Source organism: Equus asinus, chromosome 20 (genome assembly GCF_041296235.1).
Source record: "Equus asinus isolate D_3611 breed Donkey chromosome 20, EquAss-T2T_v2, whole genome shotgun sequence".
In the NCBI taxonomy this organism is placed as follows: Eukaryota; Metazoa; Chordata; class Mammalia; order Perissodactyla; family Equidae; genus Equus; species Equus asinus.
Genome location: NC_091809.1, coordinates 93,143,581 through 93,164,160, shown reverse-complemented (window position 1 = coordinate 93,164,160; position 20,580 = coordinate 93,143,581). Strand labels below are relative to the sequence as shown.

Genomic DNA, 20,580 nt, shown 5'->3' with positions numbered 1-20,580 from the left:
GCAGTGTGCCAGAGAGACGGACAGCCTCAATGCGCCCCTCGGTGGGACAAGTGGGACAAGTGGGCCACTGCCCTCAGAGTGCTGTGGGGTGGCCGTCAGAGGGCCTGGGTGGGGCAGAACGGAGAAGACTGCAGACTGGGTGCTGAGATGCGCAGAGAAGCTGGGGTCCCCCTCTTCGCTGACTTCTCCCGGGGATCAGAAGTCTGCGGAGTCCCTCCCACTCCAGCCACACTGCCCTCTCCCAAGTGGAGAGGTGGGACAGGCCCATAGGTTTTTTTGAGGTTTGGGGTCTCTAGGACTCTGAGCTACACAGGACACTTCCCGGGCGCCCCCTCTGAAGATTTCAGCCTAGAAGGGCTGTTTGTCCTCACAGGACGGACTGGGTCAAGTTGTAAGACGCAGCGAACAGGCGGAGCACGAGGCTCTCGGGGGCCGGCGGGGGCCGCCCCCTCCGGGCTGACAGCCGCCCTGGCCGCCGCCGCGCCCCCTCCGCGCGGGGCCGGGAGGAGGAGGGGAGGGCGCGGAGGGCGGCACTGCCCCCGCCCGCCCGGCCCGGGGAGGACCGTGTGAAAATGAGGCCGGGGCTCGGGCCGGGCGGGGCCGGGCCGGGCCGGGGGTGTCGGCGCGGCGGGCAGGGCGCCCGCACACACCTCCCGGCGCCGCCGCGCTCGCCGCCGCCTCCACCGCCCGCCGCCGCGCCATCCATGGGGGTCGCGGGCCGCGGCTGCCCCGGGGCGGCCCGGCCGCTGCTGCCGCTGCTGCTGCCGCTGCTGCCGCTGCTGCTCACGGCCGCCGTCCCGCCCGGCCGCGCCCCGGGGCCGCCGGAGGGTGAGTGTCCGACCGCGGGCGCACCTGGCTGGGCGGGCGGCGCCGGCGCCGCCAAGGGGTCCCGGGTCCCCGCGGGGTCGCCCCGAGCCGGGCGGGCCGGGCCGGGGTCTCGGCGGCGGGAGCTCCGCGTGGCCCCTGCTCCCCTGGCGCCGTCCCCCGCCAGCCAGGCCGAGGCGCCACCACCGTTTGGGCTAAAGGCCCGGGGCCTGAGCGCGCGGCCCGGCCTCGGACCCGGGGCTGATGACAGTTCCCGCCCGGTCCCCGCCGCCGGGGTCCGCGGAGAGCGCCTGCCGGGCGCACCCTCTCCGGCTGAGCAGGAGGGAGGGCACCGGAGTCTCGGGGGCCAGCCCCTCCTCGTGCCGATGGGGAAACCGGGGCCCCCCGGGGCGCAGCGCGAGGTCCGGCGGCTCGCTCCTCTTTCTCCGGGGGCCGGGCAGTTCCCCCGCGGCTGCAGGGCCGCCTCCAGGGGCTTTTCCGTGTGCGGAACAGCCGCGGTTTAAGGATCCGGGAGGGAATCCCGTGAGCGGCCACAAGCCTTGGGGCTCGGCCCGGAGATGAGTACTCTGGACGTTCTGCCCTAACTGGGCTTGCGATACTTTCAAAACTCTTTTGTTTTAATTAGCATCCTGGAGCGGTGTCAACCCAGGAGATACTTCTGCCAAGGCCGGTTTCGAGGTTGAGAGGGTGGGCAGTTGGGAAGGGGGACACCGGTCCCTCTTTGCACCGTCTGAGAGCTCGAGACGGTGTGCTTACCACCCAGGGCAAGCTTTTCCCCCCCCCCGTACCCCAGACCCTGAGAAAGCTGACAGACACTGCTCGGCTTTCAGAGCTTTTTTTGGCCAACTTGATCCTTTCTCCAGCAGGCATTTGCTATTCCCTACTCATGTGCCAGGCAGTGTGCTTGGCATCAGGGACACAGACCCAGTCTGTAATCAAGACCATCTAGAGGGGGAGACAGGCAGGAAAGCAGTGACAACGCTAGGTGATGTGCTATGAAAGGAGATAAATATGGGAGCACATCTTGGGGAACACTACACCTCACCTACACATGAGTGTCATGGCAGGCTTCCTGGAGGAGGTGGATCTGAGCTGAGTCTTGAAGGCAAGTAGAGAGGGTGAGAGGTCTTCCAGTCAGAGGGAACAGGCTGTGCCTGGAAACGGGCCTGCAGATGGTCTGGTTCATCCCAGCGGCTCCCAAGCAGTTTGGCTGGTGAGGAGTGAAAAGGGGTGGGCCAGTGGGAGATGATGCTCAAGAGAGGCCAAGGCCGGGTCACGCAGGGCTTGGGGCACCATACCAAGAGCTGCTGTGCTCTTTTGCAGATGTGGACGAGTGTGCCCAAGGGCTAGATGACTGCCACACCAATGCCCTGTGTCAGAACACACTCACCTCCTACAAGTGCTCCTGCAAACCTGGCTACCAAGGGGAGGGAAGGCAGTGTGAGGGTAAGTGACTTGGGGACCAGTGGTGGGTGGGCCAGCGGGGGAAGCCCCCCACCTGCTCTGCTCTTATAGAGGCTCCTCGTGTGGGTAAACGTGCTGCCCCTTCCCCTCCGGGAATGCATTTCAGATCCTTAAAGGACTGAGAATGTCGGGTCTCCCCCAGAGCTGATCATATGGTTTTATCTGGCTCTGAAATGTCCTTTTGTCTAGGTTCTGAGAAGGAAAAGAGGTGCTTTAGTGTCTTTTGGTCCCACTCACTTTGGGGACAGAAAGTCAATAGCCATGTTGATCAGGAGAGCCACACCTGCCAGAGCAGGGCTGATCCTGCATGCCCGCCCACTGCACCCTCCCACCTTGGGGCAGTTTGCACCCTCTCTCTTGTGTCTGAGTGCCAGAGTCCTGCCCTCCCCTGCAGGCTCTGGAGGCTCCATCCTGTCCATGGCTTTGGGCTGTTGGGCATTGTAACCTGCCAAGCTTTAGAGCTGTACTGAGAGTCTGCCTCATTTGGAGCTGCAAGTTCACCCTGGAAAGATGTGTGCAAAGGGGTGTTTTAAGCCGTTACTGCTCCAGATCTGGGGGCCCAAAATCTGGACTCTGCCCTTGTGTGTTCTGGGCCAGTGGTGTGATGAATTCTGAAGTTCAGAACTTGCGGAGACTGGCCCCTCCTAGGAGGAGGCTGTTCCTGAGGATGGAAATCGTGGCATGTTGGAGCTGGCAGGGCTCTTCAGGGAGCTCTGAGCCCATCCCATCCCTGACTGTACAGGCGGGGACACTGAGACCCAGGGGAATTGGGAAAAACACTTGTGGCCATGATCGCACAATTAGCCTGCAGGTGAAAGCATCAGATCTCCTCTGGCCCTGTCGCTGGCCCCAAATCTCTCCTATTCACTCACCCTCCTGGTGTCCCTCTTTGGTTGGGTGAGAAATCCTCTTCAGTCTCCTTTGTGCGTGAGGAGCAAAGCTCCTGCCTCTTGCATCAGAGGAGGCGTGCTCCTGGTCAGCTTCACAGCAAGTGGGGTTGGTGGTCCATCCATAAAGCCCTTCTGTGTGTCCAGGTTCCTATTTTCCCAGACTCAGACAGCCATCTCTCTGTCTGCTCTACATCATCGGAGGCCAAAGAGCTACCTCTCCCTGAGTCCTCTCTGCCGATTCCTCCATACCACACCTCACCGAATTAAACATTCCATGTAGTACTGGAAATCACACGTATTGGTACCCTGCTTGGGGAAAAAAATGTTCACTTTTTCACTGTGTCCTCCGCTCACTATATGCTCTCTGGGGGCAGAAACTGTGCCATGATTTCTTTTGGATAAAGGACGTATTTAGTAAAGGATGTTGCATCACAAGTGGCGAGAGTTCCTTTATTCTTAGCTGTTGGGTTTGACATATTACAAATGAAATTGAATTGCTAACAGTTTATAGTTGAAAAGTCTATTATTGAGTTTAAAATAACTAATGATTGGCATCGTAGCTTTTTTTTGTGTGAGGAAGATTGGCCCTGAGCTAACATCTATTGCCAATCTTCCTCTTTTTGCTTGAGGAAGATTGTTGCTGAGCTAACGTCTGTGCCAATCTCCCTCTATTTTATGTGGGATGCCGCCATAGCGTGGCTTGACGAGTGGTACTAGGTCCGCGCCAGGGATCTGAACCTGCGAACGTCGGGCTTCTGAGGGGGAGCACGTGAACTTAACCATTACACCACTGGGCCAGCCCCAGCATTGTTGCTTTTATATATTTAAATTGGTTTTAAAATAATAGATGATTATTGTTATAAAAAGTCAAATAATACAAAAATATGTAAAATAGTAAATTAAAGACCCTCCTATTCCTTTATCCACAGGTAATCAGTGTCAACAGGGAGCGTATACTCTTTGTACTGTTGTTTTAAACTAAAACCCTAGAAGGATTTGCTCTTTTGAATACCTGTAGAATTTATAAACCTAGTTAGGAAGGATGTCCCTGTTTAGTTTGGATTTCTTGGTACAGGAGGCTAGAAGTGGAAACTTTCTTCCTAGAAGGAAAAGGAGAGAAAATGAAGATTGCAAGGATTCAAAGACATGGATATTCAAGGATGTAACTCCTTTCAAAGATGTGTTTCTTGGCTTGTTAGTTTTTAAGCCTCTTGGGTCCAACCTGTGGTATATTTGTGGTGTGCTTATCCTCAGCTTCAGTGCTCCTGTTGAAGTTCAAGACTGGGAACTGGGTTTGCCCAGAGTGACCAGAATTTTATCCTTCACCGAGTTTCTTCTGCCAAAATTTTTGAGAAATGAAAGTATGGGCCCTGAATAAGTATTTTTAAAATAATGTGATTCAGAAGCGGTTTTAGATAAATGATATTTTGTTCAAAATGATCTTTGCTTATATCCTAGACTTTGGGGAGGGGATGTTTCAGTGGTCAGTATTTGTTATACGGTCCTTACTTCTCAGTTTAGGGAACTAAATCAAGTTTAACAAGGATGGATCTAAACTTGGCCTTTGTTTAAGGAGCTGTGTTATTTTATAAACTTTTTATTTTGAAATAATTTTGGACTTCAGAAAAATTTCAAAAATAGTGCAGAATTCACGTATGCCCTTCACTTATCTTATACTAATGTTAACATTCAAACAGAGGACAGTTTATATAAAACAGCGGACAGTTTCAAAACCAGGAAAATTAACATTGGCACAATATTATTAACTAAACTGTAGACCTTATTCAAATTTTACCAGTTTTTCCTTAATGCTTTTTTTCCCACCCAGAATCCAATTCAAAGTCCCACATTACATTTACATTTAGCTGTAGTATTCTCCCATCTGTAACAGTTCCTTAGTCTTCCCTGGTCTTTCGTGACATTGACACTTTTGACGAGTAATGCTCAGTTCTTTTGTTTGCCTTATGTTTCCTCACGATAAGAATTGATATGGTAGGAACTGACATGATAAGACAATGTCCTATGTTTTCTCACTATAAGATTGAGGTTATGTGTTTATAGTAATACAAAGGTAAACGTTCTGGCAAGGCTGCTACAGAAGTGCTATTGTGTGAACATCAGGGCACACGATGTCAGCATGTTGCCTTACGGGTGATGTTAATCTTGATTACCTGGTGAAGAGGCTGTATTCTGAGTTTCTCCACTGCGAGGTTACTATTTTCTCCCTTTGCAATAGAAACCTATCTTGGGGCAGATGCTTTCAGCCTATGCTAATATTCTCTTTCTTTGCAAATCTTCCTCCCCAATTTTAGCATCCAGCTGTGGGTCTTGCCCACAACAGTTATTACCATTATGTGTGTCTTTGGGTAATTTTATATTTCCCTCCTTTCTTAGGCATCTATGAATTGAGATTCTTCTGTAAGGAAGATCTGTCCCTTCTCTCCCATTTATTTATGCATTGATTTCTGTGTTTAAGTATTTATGCCAGTTATAGACTCATGGGAATTTATTTAATTATATGTATAGTTATTTATTTTGGGCTCACATTGTTCCAGCTGTAGCCATTGGGAGGTCCTTCACATTGTCTCCTATGTCCTTCTGACATGCCCTCATCCTTTTCTGAGAAACTCCTGATTTTCTGGTATCACAAGATGCTCCAGATTATCTTGTATTTTCCCCTCCCCAGCCCTGGAATCAACGACTTCTAAGGAGTCCTGCTTCTTTTATTGGAAAATGGTGTATAGAAACCACGATCTGGATGCTTGGTGTTTTCTTTATTACTGGGCAGTCATTACTCCTAGGCCCTGTCAGTGGGCAGAGCTAGAAAATATATGTATGTATATTAACCCGTGCATACATACATATCTACATTTATTCCGTATATCTATCCATTTGTATATATATTAAAAAGAGTGACTTACACTGATACTCTAAATTCCAAAGCAATACCACAAGATTCATTGTAACCTCCCTCTTTGCTTATGTAGAACTTCTTTCTCCAACAGTGAGAAACAGGGTTCTCATTATCTGCGATATGTTTACCTGTTTGTTCAATCCTAGTATACACAAAATGTATTTACAGAGTTACTAATCCATAACCCTGTGAGTGAAATACATTTACTCAGTAGGGCACAGTACATGTATAGGGCTATTTTTGTTCTTAGCTTCACAACATCCAGTGAAGGTATTATTTTGCAAAGTTACTCAGGCTAGTGCTTTTCTTCCCCATCCCCCTCGGTGTGGTTGTGTTATTCATTTATAATATAGTTAGGTTCATTTGTTTGTCTTTGTATTCCATTTTTATCCCTCCCCTCACCCCTACCGCTGCTTCCTGGTTGATTGCATGTACATGTGCATACGTATGTATGTATTCACACGTGTGTGTGAAACATCACTATGGTTCTGAGAGTCAAAGCTATACAAAACTCAGAGAAGTGTTACTCCTTCCTGCTATTCCTGTTACCTGTCCCCATTTCTCCTTCTTTCCACCCCTTTTCCCACTCAGTGTGGCTCACCAGTCTCTGTAGTTTCTGGTTTATCCTTCCCATATTTCTTTTGCACAAATAGACAGCTAAGCGTGTATTTTCTTTTTAACTACTTTACTGAGTTATAATTTACATATCATAAAAGTCACCACTTCTAGTAAGTGTACAGATCAATGATTTTGGGTAAATTAGCTAAGTTGTGCAACCATTACATAATATAATTTTCAAACATTTTCCTCATCTCAGTAAGATCCCTCGTGCCCAAGCAGTTAGACCTTGTTCCCTGCCCCGGCTCCAGGCAACCTCTAATCTACTTCCTGTCTCTCTAGATTTGCCTTTTCTGGACAGTTTATATAGATGGAATCATAAATATGGTCTTTTGTGTTTGGCTTCTTTCACTTAGCATAATATTTTTGAGGTTCATCCATGTTGTAGCCTGTACTGGCATCTCATTCCTTTTTATTGTTGACTAGTATTTCTTCATATGGGTATACCATATTTTGTTTATTCATTCACCAGTTGATGGACATTTGGGTTTCTACTTTGGGGCTATTGTATTGCTATGAACATTCACCTGCTGGTCTTTGTGTAGACATAATTTTGCATTTCTCTTGGTACATACCCAGGAGTGGAATTTCTGGGTCGTATGGTAAATTTGTGTTTAAACTTTTAAGCAACTGCCAAACTGTTTTCCAAAGTGGCCGTGCAATCTTATGTTACCATCAGCAATGTATGAAGGTTCCCATTTCTCCACATCTTTGTCAATATTTGTCATTGTCTGTCTTGTTTATTTTAACTGTTCTGTGTGAAATGATATCTCATTGTGGTTTTAATTTGAATTCCCCTAATAGTTAATGATGTTGAGCATCTTTTCATGTGCTTATTAGCCATTCACATATCATCTTTGGTGAAATGTCTATTCAAATCTTTTGCCCCTTCTAAAATTGAGTTGTTGGTCTTCTTATTATCGAGTTGTAAGAGTTCTTTGTAAATCCTTTATAAGGTATGTGATTTGCAAATATTTTCTACCAATCTGTGGCTTGTCTTCATTTCTTAATGGTGTCTTTTGAAGTACAAAAGGTTTGAATTTTGGTAAAGTCAAATTTATTAATTTTTAAATTTATGGATTGTGTGTTTGGTGTTGTATCTGAAAAATCTTTACCTAATCCAAGGTCTCAAAGATTTTCTCATAAAAGCTTTATATTTTGTCTTAAAGCTTTATAGTTTTAGCTCTTACATTTAGGTCTCCGATCCATTGTGAGTTGATTTTTGTGTATGGTGTGAGGTAAGGGTCTAAATTAATCTTTTTGCATATGGCTATCCAATTATCTCAGCACCATTTGTTGAAAAGACTATCCTCTTTGCTAATAAACTGCCTTAGTACTTTTGTCTAAAATCAAGTGACCGTAAATTTAAGGGTTTATTTCTGGACTCTCGATTCTGTTCCTTTGGTCTATATATCTGTCTTCATGCCCGCACCACAGTTTGTCTTGATAACTGTAGCTTTATAGTGAGTGAAAGTCCTCCCATCTGTTCTCCTATTTCAAAATTGTTTTTGGCTCTTCTGAGTCTTTCGCATTTCTATATAAATTTTAGGATAAGCTTGTCAAGTTCTGCAAAAAAGTAGGCTGGAATTTCATGTGTGTGTGTGTGTGTGTTTTTGTATGCCCTTATTTATCACATGAAGATAACATACTACAATCACTCTTTTGCATTTTGATTTTTTTTTTTTACTTAATAGTATATTCTAGAAATCACTGCAAATCATTTCATAGAGATCTTTCTCTCTTTTTTTTTTAACAGCTACATGGTACTGCATCGAGTAAATGTACCATAATTATTCAACTACTCTGCTACCTATGGGCATCTAGGTTGTTCTAGTATTTTGTAATTACAAATGCTGCAGTGAATAACCTTATGTATATTTATTTTCCTGTTCTTGGAGATGTATCTTCAGGATGGATTCCTAGAAGTGGGCGGGTTAAGAGGTAAATACCTGTATCTCCATACTTAAGAAATAACACCTGTGTGGTTTACTTCTGTTTTACTCCTCAGACATTGATGAATGTGAAAATGAGCTCAACGGAGGCTGTGTCCATGACTGTTGGAATATTCCAGGCAATTATCGCTGCACTTGTTTTGATGGCTTCATGTTGGCTCATGACGGTCATAATTGTCTTGGTAAGGAAAATGGTTGGAAATGGCAGGTCTCCTTGGCCTACTCTTCGGCACCCCCACCCCTTTCTTTCCTTTGATGAAAACATACTCATTAAAACAAGAAGGGGATCAAGGACTTGTGTTGTCTTTTTTAAAATTTGTTTTAAAGACTTTATTTTTCCTTCTTCTCCCCAAAGTCCCCCAGTACATAGTTGTATATTTTCAGTCGTGAGGGCTTCTAGTTCTGCTATGTGGGACACTGCCTCAGCATGGCTTAATGAGCACTGCTAGGTCCGCACCCAGGATCCAAACCAGCAAAACCCTGGGCCACCAAAGCAGAGCATGCAAACTTAACCACTCTGCCAAGGGGTACAGCCCCCAAGGACTTGTGTTTTCTGGCCCCCTAGAAATCAGACTCCCTGATAGAAAATCAGGTAAACTGTTTTAGGTTTTATGTGATCATTCATAATATAAATCCTCCATTAGTCCAAGGAGATGGGCAGACATCATCATTACTACTTACTGACTTTCTAACATTGATTTGTCACCTTTAAGATCTTTGGTCTTGTATTAAAAGAGTCTTAGGGGCCGGCCTGGTGGCATAGCAGTTAAGTTTGTGCACCCCACTTCGGTCATCTGAATTAGATCCTGGGCACTGACCTATGCACCGCTTATCAAGCCATGCTGTGTCAGGCATCCCACATATAAAGTAGAGGAAGATGGGCACGGATGTTAGCTCAGGGCCAATCTTCCTCAGCAAAAAGGGGAGGATTGGCAGCTGTTAGCTCAGGGCTAATCTTCCTCAAAAAGAAAGAAAGAAAGAAAAAGTGTCCTAACTTAGAACCACTTTTTTAATGCTGTAAGTTTCTCTATTCTAGAACTAGGTAAAATCTTTGTCCTGATGACTCCAAATGTGTGCCTGGATTTCAGCCAGGTAGACCCTTCTCTTTTTTTGCTTGAAAGGGAGAGAAATTCAAACAGAAATCTTCCATTAACATCCTCCTAGTATTCCACAAAACAGAAACAGCTGTTGGAATTTCAGTCCCTGAGTTAGGGACTGCCAAAAGCATCGTTTACATTGGTTCCTTATGCCAGGAATAAAACAGAACTTAGAAACAGCAAGCAATTGGATATGGTTGAGTGTTGGATAGTCTTAGAGGATACAGCACACCCGGGAGGCAGATATCTGTGGTCTGTTTGCATTTTAAGGCTGGTGTTATCAGCTGTAAGGGAGGACATCATGGGAGACAGACGGCATCAGATTCCTTTGACACTGATGACCCTCCATGTGGCTGAGCCACTGATGTCCAGTTGGATGACCAAGGAGCCATTTGAGCTAGGCCCTGATTCTGCGGGGACAGCTATTCAGATGCCTCCTTATGGTGCAGTGGGAATGGCCACTTGATCAATTGCTTTGAGATCAGCATAAAAGTCACTAGATAGGAACTTGTGTTTGAGTGCTGGGGAAGGAGGGTATTTCCATTTGGGACTCACTCCTCATATGACCTTTGTCTACTTTGCTGTCACCTGGTGCCCCATTCTGAAGTAGACTCTGTCCCTTCCTATCTGTGCCCTGTGTGGGATGTCAGGCTTCAGGTCAGACCACTCGGCCTTCCAAGCACACAGCTGTCAGGAAGACTTGTTGGAGGGCTGAGGGATCACCAACCCCTTTGCAGACTTTCTAGGCCAACAGTACCACAAAAAGACATGTTAGAGAGAAAATCCTGAGAGCAGCAATAAACTGAGAGTCATTAAAAACTCAAAAAAATGAAATCACTTTTAGTGTGTGATTTGTTGGGAAGCATACAGTATTTGTTTTTTTTTTTTTACTATTTTCTGGGGGAAATATCACATTTCCCTTTGATTTGCCAACCATGGCATTTTGAGGATTTGTATCTGGTGGCAGACTCAGTCACCATAGTTGTGCCCAAACTCACAGCCTGGGGGAAGTGTGAGTTTCCTGAGAACAACAAACCAAACCATCCAGGAGTTAGGGACCTCGGCCAGGGTTGGGTGTGGTGGTTCTGAGGAAAGGCCTGCTCAGAAACCCTGAGGCCTGGAGTCTGTCCTTGCCTTGGCTGCTAACACAGATATTTCAGCAGACTACCTCCATTTCCCCTCCTTGAGGTGTCTTTGTGGGTTTGGTAGCAAGGATCTGCCTTGCAGAAAGGTCCTGAGCATCCACTGAATATATCTGAAGGGGCTAAGGATTCTTTCAAAGGAAGTCACAAGAAAATAAAGTGGTACATTGAGAAGAGCAGGTCCAGCCCACGTAGAAACTTCTCTGTATTTAGACTTGAAAGGACTGAAGCATTTTGTGACCAGAAAGAAGCTCAAAGCCAAAATGTTTTGGGAGCGGAGTTTCCTGTGTTCTGTGGGATGACCCCTTACCTCTCCTTGGCCCCTAACCACATAGTAGCCACAAATATACTCGCCAGAATTTGCAGAGTACAAACACCACTTAGCTCTGGCACTGAACCCAGCATGCCCCAAGATCCTGAATGCCTGTGAGCCTGAAAAATGAAATACAGCTCTCCGTGCAGCTCACTCCACCTGAATTCAGTTTCTATTTATTGAGTGTCTGGGAGTACAACATAGCCATTCGGTTTTGTGGCAGTGCTTCTCAACTCTGGCTGCACGTTAGAATCACTTGAGAAGTTTAAAACAACACCATTGCCTTGGTCTCAGCCAAGACTAGTTCTAGCAGAGTCTCAGGAGGCGGCGACCAGGCGTCAGGGTTCTAACACGCAGAGTGGTGAAACCCTGTTTTATAGTCTGGAGAAACTCACCAGCCTGGTGATATATATTTGTGCATGTGAACACACACGCTTTTGAATAATTCAGTCAGAGTATATCACCCAACTTAATGACACAGGTCTAATTGCTTTGGGGGAAAGGAATGGTGGGTTCAACATGGGATGGGGTGTGGCGGCTCAGAGGGGGGCATGTTTTACTCAAAACCAATCCAGGATTTGGTGTTCAAGGAAACAGACCTCTCCTGCTCCCCGTGAGTCCTCACTGTGGAACACCTAGGCCAGGTGCGTTCCAGCGTGGCTCATCCTCTGGAATGTGCTCCCTTCACCCTTTGGCATCGGGAAGGGCAAGTTTGTTAGGCTCTAGGGGATGGCCTGAGTCCCATCAGTTTAGAAAGGCATCTGCCTGGTAGTGTGGGAGGACGGATGACTGTGAGATCTGAAGCTTGAAACCAGATAACAGATATTTAAATGTGAATTTTCTTGTTACGGATGTGCCCAGGAGCTAGTGACAGGCACATGGGAAATCAGGCTGGAGAAAGTAAATTGCTTTTATATCAGCCTTCTCCTTGAGCCTCTTTCGTGTCTGAAAGCTTTCTGGAAGGTTCCTCTTCTTTGGCTCTGGTGATGCTATGCTCTGCTGCTTGTTGGTTCATGCAGTGAACAGTTAATGTGCACCTGCAGGTTCCAGAGCTGTGCTAAGTTAAACAAAAATCTCTGACCTCAAGGAGTTTGCAATCTAGTGGAGATGGATAAGTAAAAGATTTGGGGGGGGGGGGTCAAAAGGTACAAATTAAAAAAAAATGATTTTGAGAATGCAATGTGATAAGTATATTGATGGAGCTGTGCACAGGGTAGTATGTGACACAGTGGAAGGACAGTCCCTTAACCCTGCCCTGGGGACATGGCACTGAGGAAGGCTGCCTCTCCTCTGTCTTTCTGATGGCTCTTTCTCTGGGGCTCCTGCTGTCTCGTCTACTTGCTCCTACCCTTAGTATTCTCCCGAATTCTGCCCCTGGCCATCTCCTTTCTGTGCCCCTTCTCTCCCTTCTCACACTCTGCCTTTGGCTTTCTCATCTACATCCACCACCTTACCAGGCTATCACAAGTAAATGGTTTTCAAGGCTGTCTGTACAACACCAGGCTCAGCTTTCCCACCACCTGGCAGACATAGCCCTGAATGTCAGCATCTCACACTCTCACCTCCCTCCCACAGTGGTGGCCAGCCGCGTCTCCACCCCCTTTTCTGTACCCAGCGCTGGTCGTCTTCCCACGTTTCAGCCACCCCACCCCACGCCCACATGGCTTTCTGCCCTACAGACAATTTGTCCACAGTCCTCTTCTATTTCTTTCTTCCCAGGCATCCCCCCTCCCAGGCCCCAGGTCTGGTCCTCTGCTGGCACCAGCCGAGGCTATTTCAGGCACACAGGTGAAGCCGGCCTCCCAGGCTTCCCATTCCTCCCTGAGCTGTTGCCTTATTCTTCGCAACACGAGGGACTGACCATGTCACCCCTGCTCCAGTGGTTCCCAGTTGCCTCCCAAATGGAATAGGAACTTCTTTGCCTGGTATTCAAGGTCATCCACAGTGTGACCCCAATCTTTCTTCCCAGCTCTGTCTCCTGTGACTTCTCTGCATGTGCCTGTACTCCAGCCAAATTGGTGACCCACTGTTATCTGAATAAACTCCGTGCTCCCCAGCCTTCATGCCTGTGCTCATGCTCTTTCTTCTGCCTAGAATCCCTTCTCCTGATTTGTAATTGAAGACACCCCACAGGGCCCATCCTTCACTGGCTTTTCCATAAAACCCATCCTGAGACCCACAACCACATGTGACCTCTCTTTCCTTTGTACCGCTTTTCCTTATCTCATAATTCCTTGTACTTTTGTCTCTTTCCCTCTGCTGAAGGCCATGCTCCTAGAGTAAAGGAATTTGATCTTACTCATCTGGATTTTACTGTCCCCTCTAGCACTGTGCTTTGGAAAGAGAAGGTGTTTACTGAACTGATTATCTTTTGTCCATGTGGAGGGCCTGTTTAAGGGAGCCCCAGACCCATGAGGGCTGGGTTAATCATCTGGGGGCCCCATTGGCTTAAATTCTAAGAAGTTCTATGATGCAGGGCCAAGAAGAGGAACCTCATCTCTGCTTAGTACGGGTCCCTAAGCTGCTGGGCTAGGTGGGGTATTTGAAACAGTCACAAAAGCAAAGTCTAAGCCTTCTCCCCCTCCAGATGTGGACGAGTGCCTGGACAACAATGGCGGCTGCCAGCACACCTGCATCAACGTCATGGGGAGCTACGAGTGCCGCTGCAAGGAGGGGTTTTTCCTAAGTGACAATCAGCACACGTGCATTCACCGCTCAGAAGGTACCTCTGCTGTGCTGTGGGTGGGGGGCAGGGTCACATCTGAAAATCTCTCCCACCGTCCGTGACTTTAGAGGGGAAGCTTGGGGTATAGGAAGTCTGGAGGCCTGAGGATGAGTCCAGACGCTGCTACTGGGTAACCGTGGGCAAGTTCTTTTAGCTTCAGCTTCTTCACCTGGCAAAGTAAGTGGGTTGGATAGGGTGAGCGCTGAGGTTGCTTCAAACTCTCACATTCTCTGATTCTAATCTTTAAATAGAGTACGTTTTAAACATGACTAGGTGTCTCAGGAGAAATGTAATGGACGATCTGCCAAGTTTTTCAAAAAGGTGCTGCAAACCACAGCACCAAATAGGAGCCTGCTCCTTGCTCTGGGTGGGTGGGGAGGGGGCTGGAGCCTTCCTAAGGAGACGCAATAAATTGCCCTGTTTTCATCCCCAGGCTAGATCTGGCCTTCCCTGTGTTTGGCGTTGTTGAACTCTGAGCCTCTGGGGTTCCCAGGGGCAGGGGAACCCCCTCCCCAGACTTGGGCTCTCTGTGCTATGGTTTCCTTCATCTATGTCGCCACCTCCCATTCCTCCATAGATTTGCAGAAAACTCTTCTCTTCTGATGGGCCTCCCATTCATTCTCTCACTTTGGGTTTATACCTTTTTTATTCCTCTATAGTTCAGTGGATCCTTGGGAGGCAGAGGCATTAAGTAAATGTTGGCCAATTGTTACTTTTACCCAAGTGACGTGCTTTTAATTCTTCTCTGCTCTTTCTTTAGCCCAAGAACCACATTTTGGTGGCTGTATTTCTCCCAGGGTTGCCTGTGCCTGTATTTTAAGGGAAGTGCCCTAAATATCAGACTATTAACTCCTTTCGGCATGTGCTACTGGTTCATTCTCATAACTTAAGAATGAGGTGATTTTAACTTCTTCTACTATTTAATCAGAAATTTTTAGATTTATTGTTTTAACCATGGCTTTAGTACTTTTCAAACGTTTCTTTGTGGAAGATGATTTTTGCCTCATTGTCCAAGAATGATGGCTCTTTCCTTATACCTAACTAGAAGGCCTGTTTGGGTACCAAAAAGAGTGGCCAGAGAAGACACCGGGGGCCTGTGGGGTTGATGGCTCTTCTCCCCCAGCCCGCTCGTTGGCAGTGTTGGAGCATGGAAGTCTCCCACTGGCTCTAATCAGACGGATCTCTTATCTCATGCAGATGTGGCCCTTGATAGAGTAGCAGTTGGGTTTCTTTTTCCTACAGGGTTCTCTGGACTCTTCTGTGAGCTTTGCATTCAGTTCCAGGCAGAATTGAGATGCCAGTGGCACAAGTGATAGGATCTCAGGGCCTCTCCTCTTTGGTTTTTCAAAGCTGCTTCTTGGGAAGTCACCCTGGCGTTCTCTTCAGGTGGCAGGGAGGGAGGTGGGGTCCTATAGGTGAGGCCGTCGCTTGAACACCCCCAGTGGATCCTACACCCTCTCGAAGCCACTCCTACCCTTGTACTTACTTACTGCGCAGTAGCTCAGCCCGTCTCCCCTCCGGCCAGCCCCCCAGATGATTACAGACACACACTCTTCACAACAGAGGTAAATACAAAAACAGTTCCTTTCTCCAATCTGTGTTTTCTAAATTTTCTACAATTCAGACATTCTTGGAACCCCTGAAGAGTATTTAAAATGAACATATTTGTCTGGAGCTAAAACCAAAATCCGAGAATTTGAGTTGTGGTCTGGAAGGGCTCTCTGTCATTCTCTGTTGTCTTCCAACCTGTTGGCCTGGTGAATTCACGGCAGCTGAGCCCACAGATTGTAGGGCTCTGTGACTGAGACCCCTTCCATCCTAGGGCTTTGACTCTTCAAACAGAACAATCTGGAAACAGTGTTCCTTTAGGATTTCCTCCTTAGTGTGCACGTTAAACCCTTAGAAACTGTATTAAAACAGACTTTAAAACCCACAGCTGATACTCGAAAAATGGTTAAAAGGAGGTAACAGAGCAAGCTAGGATTTTCTAGTGTTGCTCTTGTTGTTTTTAATAATTATTTACCGAATGTTCTTCAGTGTAGGGGATTGTAATAGCTGATTCTGAGGGAAAGCTCAAGCTATTGATTTCTTTTATCCTCAGAGACCCCAAACCTCTGCTAAAGAGACTGTGTGTTTTCACCCATGTAATGGGGGTAGGCCGGAGAGAGACGCACTGCCCCAGCCTGCCTTTGTCCCTATTCATGGGTGCTCAGGCTCTCAGAATGAGCATTCCTCTTTTGTTTTGTCTGCTCTGAGAATATTCTTAGCTGTTTGTACTGCTGCCTTTTCAGGGCAGTGGGGAAGGTGTCGGCATAGTGGGGAGGGGGCCCTGCTCTCAGCAGGACCTGTTGCCCCTTTTATGGAAGGTTTCTTGCCCCGTTCTCAAGGCATATTTTTGTTCGGTTTCCAGAAATATTCTTCAGTGAGACCCTGAGCCCAGGGACCACCAGAATGGGCTGTTTCGAATGTTTCTGAGCTGTTTCCCTCCTGGTGAACTAATGACCCTAAACAGGACTGCCAGGACCGTTTCTGGGGCGAGCCAGGACCGTGGCTGACCTCTCAGTTTGGACCAGATCCTTCTCTCTCCCCTAGTAGTGGCCTTGTTTTGAGTCACAGTACTCTGAAAAGCTTTGGGGTCACCTCTTGAAAAATCCTCAGCATTTCCAGAGCCATTTAAACCTCCATTATCTCCTGGTAACTTTAGGTCTAGCTTGATATGACATCAGGGGGCAAATTTTTTTGTGTATCCCCATAGCATCTGGCACCCAGTCAGTTCTTACAAAATATTTCTTGTGTAAATGGATTGCTCTGAGATAGTAAAGGTCACTCTGCAAATGTCTTAACAGACTCGTAAACAGAGTGAAAAAGAAGCAGCTGCAACAGCTGACCTGTTTGGGGAGCGAACTTTGCAGGTGTTATGGCTGCCTTTTCTTGGGCACTGTTGTGTCAACCCCTAGGTGCTCCTGGTGCCTGTTCTTTAAAATGCTCTGCAGACCCAAGGACAGATGTAATGCTCACTGGGCCTTCCTAAGAGGACAGGACGCTGCTTCCCGAGACAGCCCTCACCTCCTGTGCCATCTCGGTGCTGGGAGCAAACGACGTCTTCAGAAATCATCTTCCAGAGCAAAGAGAGAGCTTCCCACCAATCTAGCACAAGCCTCGTTCTGTGTTCATTGACAGCAGCCCTCGGAATGGGTGATGAATCCCAGCAACCTCCAGCAGATTGAGTGCTGGCGTTCAAACAGCTTGTAACTGTCAGAGGAAAAATGAGATGGTTTTAAGAGAGTATGGGATGTATTAACTGTTGCACTGTCTGTTGGAATAGAAATGACATCTGTTGTATCAAAACAATGATTCCAGTTAAGCATGCATCGACGGCTCTGTGGTGAGAGTTGGAGAGAGGTGACTTTTGACTTTGTTAGAACCCATTGGCTCAGGTTTCAGGGGCACAATACAGAACAGGCTTGGATCCTAGAGAGGTTGAATGAAAACTTTTTGTACTCGGGTTTAAAGCAGTGCTGCTTCCAGTACTAGAGTGTCTTGTTAGTAGAGAACCACTGAGAACAAAATCCCTACTCTTAGAGGTGTTTTAGAGTTGCATTACCCAAATGCAAAGGAGCATCGCGTGAACACATACTTAATAATGCAGTGCCAACTGAGCAGAGGTTTTGAGGATACTCTTGGGTGTGATAATAGTTCCTTCAGAGTGCTGGCAGGTGGCATGGGTTTGAGAAGAGGTGTGATGCTGCAAACCATACGGATGTATACTTTGCTATGACCACGTCATTTAGATGCGTGTTTAACCACCCGGGCAAATAATCCCTTTCCCACCTCTGTGATCACAAGATGGGGCCTAATGAAAATTCTAGAATACCCAAAAAGAATTTTACAGCAGGTAAAGGAAACCACATGTATGAGGTGTCTCTCCATTCTGTTGTTGTGTTGTGCTCCGAGCCTGCTGAAGGAAGGCCCAGGGACTAAGTGAGGGTGGTCACATAGAGAGGTCGCTGGGCAGGTGTCCATGTGGTGAAGCCAAAATACAGTAGTCACAGTCACCTCCGAAGTATGGATTTGGTGGGGGTGGAGAGAAGGTGGAAATTTTCTGAAAATCATCTTCTAGAGTATGTGAAAAGGTGGGACTCTTCATCAGTCCTTTTGCAGATTTTCTTAGGGAGATTCTCCTTGTCTCATTGCATTCTCCATCCATTCATGGGTAACAACGTGGCAGACATCAGAGTCTGAGTACCAGATCCTGGGGTCCACAGGCTCTGATTCCACTGCCAACAGAGAGTTCCCGATGGGTGCTTTCTTTTCAGTGTAGTGGGAGGACTCCTACCATTTTAGGAGAGTTGGGACATCATATCTCTTGGATGACATAAGACATTTTTTCATGTCCCTGTCAATTGACTTGGCTTGACTTTAATGACATAGTCTTTTAGAACGTGAGGCTGATGGAGACCCAGGCAGGCAGGTCTATGGCCCACCTCCTGTCCCCTTACGGCACCCCTGGGGCTCAGGATTCTCGCCATGGCGTGGTCACCAGCTGCATGCTGCTGTTTTGCAGAAGGTCTGAGCTGCATGAATACGAATCACGGCTGTAGTCACATCTGCAAGGAGGCCCCGAGGGGCAGCGTCGCCTGCGAGTGCAGGCCTGGGTTTGAGCTGGCCAAGAACCAGAGAGACTGCATCTGTAAGTACAGACTGGCGTACAGCCATGCTGGGAACCACCCTACCCTAGAGGTTGTCTTCTGCAGCCCGGCGTCAGAAACGCCACCTCATGGCACAGCAGCAGCCTCAGGGAAGGCAGCTGGCATGAGACACTGACCTCCACTGAGTACCAAGTTCGTTGCACAAGGGTAGTCTCCCGTAGGGGAGGGAAAGGATGTTTCCTAAAGGAACCAGTTAGAAATGAAATTCAGGAGTAAGGAGTATGAATGTTGGGGGCCAGGTCTCCATGTTCCCATAGAATAAAATCAAATTCTTCATCTGTCAGTCACAGCTCTTTGCTACCTGGTTCCTGCTTCTTGTACAAGCCTCACCTGCCTTCTTTCCCCAAACACCAAACTCCTTGCCTTTCGGAGAACAGCCCATATTCTCTCATGCCTCCAAGACTTTTCCAAGCCCTCCTCCCTTCCTGGGTTGGTGAATTCTCACTCAACCTATAATATCCTGCCTGACTTCTAATAATGATAAAGATAATAGCTACTTTGGGGGGAGCATTTACTATGTGCAAAGGCTTGTCCAAAGATGTACCATATTCCATTGAATTCTTACAGTCACCACCCTATGAGCTAAGTATTATTATCCTCATTTTCAGTTGAGAAAATTATGGAGAAGGCAAAGCAATAAAGTCACACAGGGAGTGAGTGGAAAATTAGGATTCAAACGTAGGTCTGCCTAATTCTAAGGCTGGTGCTCTTAATCCCTATCTTCTCCTACTTCAGAAGCCACCGCCATGGCCTCAGACAGGGCAGTCATTTTGTATTTTGGCTCCCACAGCACTGTTTATTCCTCAATTACAGCGTATGACACTCAGGGTTGTATTGTGTATATATGTGTCTGTCTCCCCAGCTATGACCCCTCTCAGTTAGGGACCTTGTCTTATTTTTGCCTCTTGGTCTTCCTCTGGTGTCAACCACAGGATGTACTCAGTTCACATTTGTTTAATGAATGGATCAATGAATGCTATATGCAGCCACACAATGATGAAACACAAGAATGAAACTTCAATGGATCATAGGAAACAATCAGCCATTAAAGGTGTTCCTAAGTCACTATTTATGCCACAGGAAACATTGAGGGTTTCCCTTTAGGGTCTCTTCCTGAAGCCGTGGACCTTCTGGAAGACCCCCTCCAGTTTGCTAGAGCTGGTTGTTTACAGTGAATAGACTTTAGCCGTTAAGAGAGGAGGAAATAGTTTTGCTGGTGAGAGACTTCTCCCCATGTTTCCATCACAAAGCAAAATGCAGCCTTGAAGCTTGCCAAGCCAGGGCTGGTGCCACCATCACATGCAAACAACAGGTTCTGGCAGCTCTTAGGGCCCCTAAAAGTGAGACTGTCCCTGAGGGCTTCAGTGGGCTGAGCAGAGTGGAGACCACTTATCCTGGCTCCAAGTATCTTCAAAAGGAGGACGCAGGTCCTCTGAGAATCGCCTATGGAACGAGACTCTCAGTCTTTCAGTTTTTCAAGGGCCAGTAGCATATCTGAAAGTTTATTTTTAAAAATTTAAGATGTTTTTAAGATGTCACTACTCAAGTAATGTAATCACTCTGGAGAAAAGAGAAAGAAAGATCCAGAATTCCATCACATAACCAGTTCTTTCATGTTTTTCATATTCCTTTTTAGTTGTTCATAGGCGTACACAATTTTTACATAACTATAGTCACAGAACAGTTTCTGACATTGCAAAAGTGTTTTTATTCTTTTAAATTAGAAAAATTACAAATGCCTATGTAAGAATTCAAATAGCCCAAAGTGTGTAAGGAAAACATATAACTTTCTCCCTCCCATTTCCTTTGCCAGGGGTAACTGCTTTTCGGTTTGATGAATAGATAGTTTTGTCGTTGGGTTTTTTTTTGGCCTGCCATCAATGGGTTCATACATAGTCTTCATAATTATTGGTTAATGTTGCATTAACTGT

At 46.9% G+C, this 20,580-nt stretch overlaps 1 protein-coding gene across 7 annotated transcripts in view; it reads left to right on the top strand.

Annotated features, from left to right (window-relative positions):
• The first annotated feature begins 458 nt into the window (after nt 1–458).
• SCUBE2 (signal peptide, CUB domain and EGF like domain containing 2) overlaps nt 459–20,580 on the top strand; it is a 60,391-nt gene continuing 40,269 nt past the window's right edge. For 2 of the 7 annotated variants that reach the window (XM_070491075.1, XM_044753086.2), the window contains exons 1-5: nt 484–828; nt 2,149–2,271; nt 8,720–8,845; nt 13,803–13,937; nt 18,505–18,630. In XM_070491075.1, the coding sequence (XP_070347176.1) occupies nt 573–828; nt 2,149–2,271; nt 8,720–8,845; nt 13,803–13,937; nt 18,505–18,630 (766 nt within the window). In that variant the 5' untranslated portion in view covers nt 484–572. Of the gene's footprint in view, nt 829–2,148; nt 2,272–8,719; nt 8,846–13,802; nt 13,938–18,504; nt 18,631–20,580 lie in introns of all 7 variants that reach the window. The other 5 variants (XM_070491078.1, XM_070491076.1, XM_070491079.1 and 2 more) reach the window with 5 other exon arrangements.